Raw genomic sequence first — 5,411 nt, forward strand, 5'->3', positions numbered from 1 at the left:
ACTCTTTCCTCTTTATGTAACTGGGCTCACAGTGGTCCATTAAAGCTGTTCTTGGATCAGGACCACAACCTTTTTAATTTTGGGACAATGTCAGAAGGAGGTAGAGTTAGCACTTCCAGAAGTCTCTGAGGAAACAGAACTCAGTAAGAAAACCACATACCTGTATGATAGGCTTCGAAAGGATCTGAGCCATATACATTCCCCTTCAAATATACAGGGCCTGATGGTCCCAAAAAGGGACAAAGGAACGGATCTGTGGCAGCTTCCACATCGGCTTCACTGCTGTTGTCAATATGGCACGTCCCTTTAAAATAGATATCTCAGTCACTGAACCAATTTTATTCAAGGACCATTCAACGTTCTCTCCAGTTTTGGCATTTTCCATATTTATAGATAGAAACTTTGGATAGAGTATCATATAAAGAAAAAAAAATACAGAAATATAGGGTTTTTAAAAAATTTATTGAAGCCTATGAATTAGCAATTAAGTAAATCTGTAACTAAATCTTACTAAAAGAGGACCTGATTAACCACTGTACTAGATGTGTTAACTTGGTGGCTGGCCCCATCTTCTTTCCAGGAGAAACTGATCTGTGTATAGATACTACAGCCAAAGTAGCCATGACCTGAACCACATGATGCCATGAGCACTGGCCCCTTCCTCCACAAAGTCGCAGATGACCAGGACCACAGATTGGCACTTAAACAACGACCTCTTAATGTCCAGATCAGACGGGCTCAGCCAAAAAGAAAAAAAAAATTCATATCATGAGTATCTGAGCTAAACAACCCAGATATGACATGACAGTTAGTAGGAGACACAGCTGTTGGAGGACAAGAGCTATGATGAGGATTAGAGATGCCACGACGAGTTATGTGCCTGGGAAGCAGGAACTGGACAGTCAGAGGGTGGATGGTGGTCTCAGAGAGAAGCAAACATGTAGAATGTGGTTCAATAATGCTGGTGGGCTCTAGAGCTGCTCTGAGAGCAGACCACCCTCTGCCCCAGCATCCAAGCGACATGATACTATTACGCTCCAGTTCTGTTCCTTTAGACTTTTGTAAACATCTTTTCAGTAGAGCCTGCTACATCTGAATGAGCTTGGGCCGCTGCTCCTTACAACCAAATGAGTCTAACCAGAACATCCACTTTTATGGTCAAATCTTCTGTTCCATTTCTATATCCTCTATCGCTGCCTTGCCAAGCACTTTGTAATTAACTGAATTTTTTGTCTCACCACTGACTAAACTGTGAAACTGAAAAACAAACATTCTTCCCTTCCAACTACTGAGTCCACCACAGAGCAGATACTCAATAAATGCTTGTGGGAAAAGATGGTACGGTGTTTGAAAACAGGCTCAATAGCTTCTGCTTGTTGAGCCCTTAAGATGTACCTAAGTGCCATTATAATTTTATTTAATCTGCATAACAACCTAATAGAGAAGTCCTATAATTTGCCCAAGGATACACAGGGAGTGTCAGAAATGGGTCTTGAACCAAGCCTGTGCTCTTATTTATGTTGTCTCCATTATTCTTAAAACCACACTGTTCTTAAAGCAAGAGTTGGAATTAGATTTCTCCAATAAAATAATTTTTAAACGCTGACTTTTAAGATCATACATGAAACCAGTCAATGTCACTCAGATAAGGGGAATATTCAGAGCCAAAGAATATTTACGAGGTAAAGGAAATACTATATTGCATGGAGGAATTAAATTTTACTTAACCTATTGTCAGAAACGATGACTTTTCTAGTATTTGAGAGAACTTATTTAACTTTAGTTTTCTTAGTGATCTTAGGCCTGGTCCTAAGATCCATTTCTGGTGAAATTTAATATTATATTTGATCCTTCCATCTGATTATTTCAGAACAACTACAGCCCATGTTCATTTTAAACACTTACCATTACTGTCGTGTTGTGGTAAGAAAAATCCGCCCCCTGAAGAAGTGATGAACTGGTGGTGGCTTCCACTTTCTGAGGAGACATACCCATCCTGTCTGTCAGCTAATGTCCCCTGAGATGACAAATAACTAGGGATGTCTGCCGGCAAGTTGGTCTCATCTGTAATCAAAGAACAGCATTCCATTAACCAAGAATGATCATAAGTGCCCGACGGGCTTCCCTGATAAACAACATATATTGTTTTGGTTTCTGTACAAAACAAATCAATCTGACTATGCAGTACTCAGGTAAGGCAAATTAGAGCTCTGCTGCTCTGGGAAACATGAACTGATTTTCAACTTTATCACTTAGTGGATGCCCCCTCCCAAATTTTAAAAACAACAAATGTTTAAAAAGATAAGTTTAAGAATTTTCCTGGGATGGTATCTAAGCTCTTGAATCATGCTTGATTTCTACCATATTCCTGAATTAATATTATTCATTGATATAGGAATTTGCACATACCAGCCAAGTCTTAGTCCCTAATAACTGATATCATGCCTAGATGACTGCACACACATATGCACACACAAGACAACCTCACAACTGAAGGGCTGTTCCTGGTTTCCCATTACCATCCTGTAAAGGAGTTAGGCTGTTTATGATTTCCACTGTTTCTCACAGCCAACAGGATATTCTGATGAGGTTTTAACAAAAAAGTACTATTCTTTAAACAGCAGCTTTATTTTAGGCCGGGGCGTTATTTTTAGCTAACCATATTTCTGCAGCTTGAAACAAATGAGTCACCCTTCTGACATGGCCTCAGACTGCAAGACACACATTCTAGAAGAAAATTACCGCAAGATCACAAACATGCATGACTGCTGCACCCCGTGCCAAGCTTCTGTTTACACACCTGTGTTGGTAATGCTGCAATCTTCATTCCTCCGCCTTGTGTGGTATATGATGACCACCCACACAAGCGACGTGCCTACCACACAGCAAACCACCGCTATGATCACGACGCCTACAGTGGCCCACCCGTCATCATCTAACGACGAGGTGGTTATCTGAGGGGAGTCGCAGGTTGGAGTGGGGATCACACTGAGACGCACGTGGCCTCTCTCAGTGCCGAGCGTATTAGACATTTCACATGTGTATTTCCCAGCGTCGCTGACATCTGAGTCCACGATGATCAGCAGCTGATTGCCTGCTGCAAAAAAGTGTCTTTCAGTGACCACCAAAGGGCTGTCATCCTTGGTCCAGTTCAATTTGGGAGGAGGGCTGCCTCCAGCGATGCACTGCAGGACGGCCGTTTCTCCCTTGGTTACAGTTCGGTCTAACAGTGGCCGCAAAAATGAAGGCGTTTCTGAAATGACAGGTTATGTTTTTTATCTCTTAAAAGAAATTGCCTAAGACCTACTACTTGAATTTATTCTCCCACAACTCAATACACATGCTTCTTTAAGAGTCTAAACATATACAACATTTGGGATTTCATTTCATTATTCCACCATCATTTACTCAGAACACCAGTTAAGGATAATGTTTACTATTTTTTACTTCAATCTCTCTCATTATTGGTAAGATTGGAGAAGGATGGAAGAGGGGCAAAGCTAAACATTTTAGACACTTTTCGGAAACAGAGTATGTAAAAATAATTTCAAGCACAAGAGTTTCTTGATGCATAAAAAAAATCGGACTGTTTAAATTTTTAAAGAGAAATTAGTGCTTGGAGTCCAGGCCTACATTAAAGTTCTGAAAATAATTTACTTTTATTATCTGGTGTTAATAGGTTACTCTAACTCTTGTAAAGATATACATATGAGTAACATGTTCACATTTTTAAAAGGCACTTGTTTAGGCAAAAGATAAAAAAAAAGAAAACCACCCTCTGATTTCCAGAGTGTTTTGGTATGCCGAGAAAAGAGAATAGGTCCTTCCCAATGTGTTCATGTATTATTTTCTCAGATATTCTTTATAGTGTTAAGGTATTGGTGGAGACGGCATGAGGGGGAGAGTGGAGGAGGGCGATCCCTGCGAAAACGGGAAAGCGCTTCCCCTATCTTAGGAGCAGAGGGAGCAGATTCATCTCACTGGCCACAGACTTGAAGATGTAATGCACTGTACTTCAAAGCTTCTGAGAAGCCGTTTGTTCTCTCCAGGAAAGGGCGGTGTCCTACGTATCATCTCTCAGCTTCAAACCTTCTGACGCTTAAGGCCTTTGGGGGAGCTAGTATCTTTCAGAATAATTTATATCACAGAATCTAAAAATACCCACTTACCCAGGACAGTCAGAGTCGCATTTGCAGAAATGCTTCCTGCACTGTTCTGAGCTGTGCAGCTATACACTCCGATGTCCTCTATCTTCACATCCACGATAAAGAACACGTCATCCTCAGGCATAACATGCATGCGTCTCTCTCTTGCGGCAGGGAAGTCTGTGCCCCCATCTTTTTGCCAGGCTATCTGTGGGGCTGGGTGTCCCAGGGCAGCACACTCCAAGCGCGCCATGGCCCCGGCACGGACGGTAAGGTCCATGGGGGTCTTGGTGAAAAAAGGAAGCACTGAAATCAGAAAAACAACATGGGCATCAGCACTACGGAATTTTAGAGGTTCATTTTCCTTCTTGTTTTCTTACAAATGTCCCTGATATAGGTAAGGAAGGGTTATTTCCAATTGTGAGACAAGGAATCTAAGGTTGAGATGGAAAAATTAAGTGACACTTTCAAGGATACCTGGGTATAGAAACGGAGTCAGAATAACACACAAGTCACCTGATCTTCAGACTGAAGGTCTCTCTGATATTTTGCAGTCACAATTTAGTTTACTCAATAATTATCTGTGAGATCTTGGGCAATCAATTAATCTCTTTGTACTCTGACCTTTCTATAATTTTTTTTTTTAAAGTCCCTCTTGGCTCTAACTTTTATGACTTTAGATATGGGTTTTGTCCTGTAATTTAAACTCAAAACTGTTCTATGTCTCAGGCCTCAACAATCATTTGTTAAATGCATTACTGAATCATATACAAACTCCTCTACCATGGAAGATGTAATTAAATTAAGTGGCAAGGATCCTATTGTAAAACTGCATACCTGCCACACAAAGCAAAGGATGATATACTTTTATTAAGAGCAATTAACACTGCATTTCTGGAGCACTTACCGTATTCCAAGCATTCTAAGTCCTTTACACAAATTGGTTTATTTAAGGATTGCCGTACCTCTATAGTGTCAGTACAATTATCTCTAATTGACGGATGTAGAAATGGAGGCACACAGAGGTTAGGTCATTTGCTCAGAGGCACACGGCTGTAAGCAGAAGCGGCAGGATTCAAACCCAGATCTGAGTTAAAGGTGGTGTGCTTTAACACTGTACTTCATGGCCTCCCACATCAAATTAGTACTTTGTGAACTCCCAAAGAGCAAAAAGTGTCTCATTCATCTCTGAGTTATTCATCGTGTTACATATGGGGTCTTCAACACAAAAACTGCTTGCCTCGATACAAATAATCAAGAATCTTA

At 40.8% G+C, this 5,411-nt stretch overlaps 1 protein-coding gene across 1 annotated transcript in view; it reads right to left on the reverse strand.

Moving 5' to 3' along the window:
- The window catches only part of LRIG3 (leucine rich repeats and immunoglobulin like domains 3), a 47,341-nt gene that overhangs the window by 2,260 nt on the left and 39,670 nt on the right, over positions 1-5,411 (reverse strand). Inside the window, exons 14-18 of the mRNA XM_006908978.3 lie at positions 4,170-4,451; positions 2,801-3,253; positions 1,906-2,064; positions 161-304; positions 2-69 (exon numbers count right to left, since the gene is read on the reverse strand). Of these exons, the coding sequence (XP_006909040.1) occupies positions 2-69; positions 161-304; positions 1,906-2,064; positions 2,801-3,253; positions 4,170-4,451 (1,106 nt within the window). The remainder of the gene's footprint in view (position 1; positions 70-160; positions 305-1,905; positions 2,065-2,800; positions 3,254-4,169; positions 4,452-5,411) is intronic.

Source organism: Pteropus alecto, unplaced genomic scaffold (genome assembly GCF_000325575.1).
Source record: "Pteropus alecto unplaced genomic scaffold, ASM32557v1 scaffold433, whole genome shotgun sequence".
Lineage (NCBI taxonomy): Eukaryota > Metazoa > Chordata > Mammalia > Chiroptera > Pteropodidae > Pteropus > Pteropus alecto.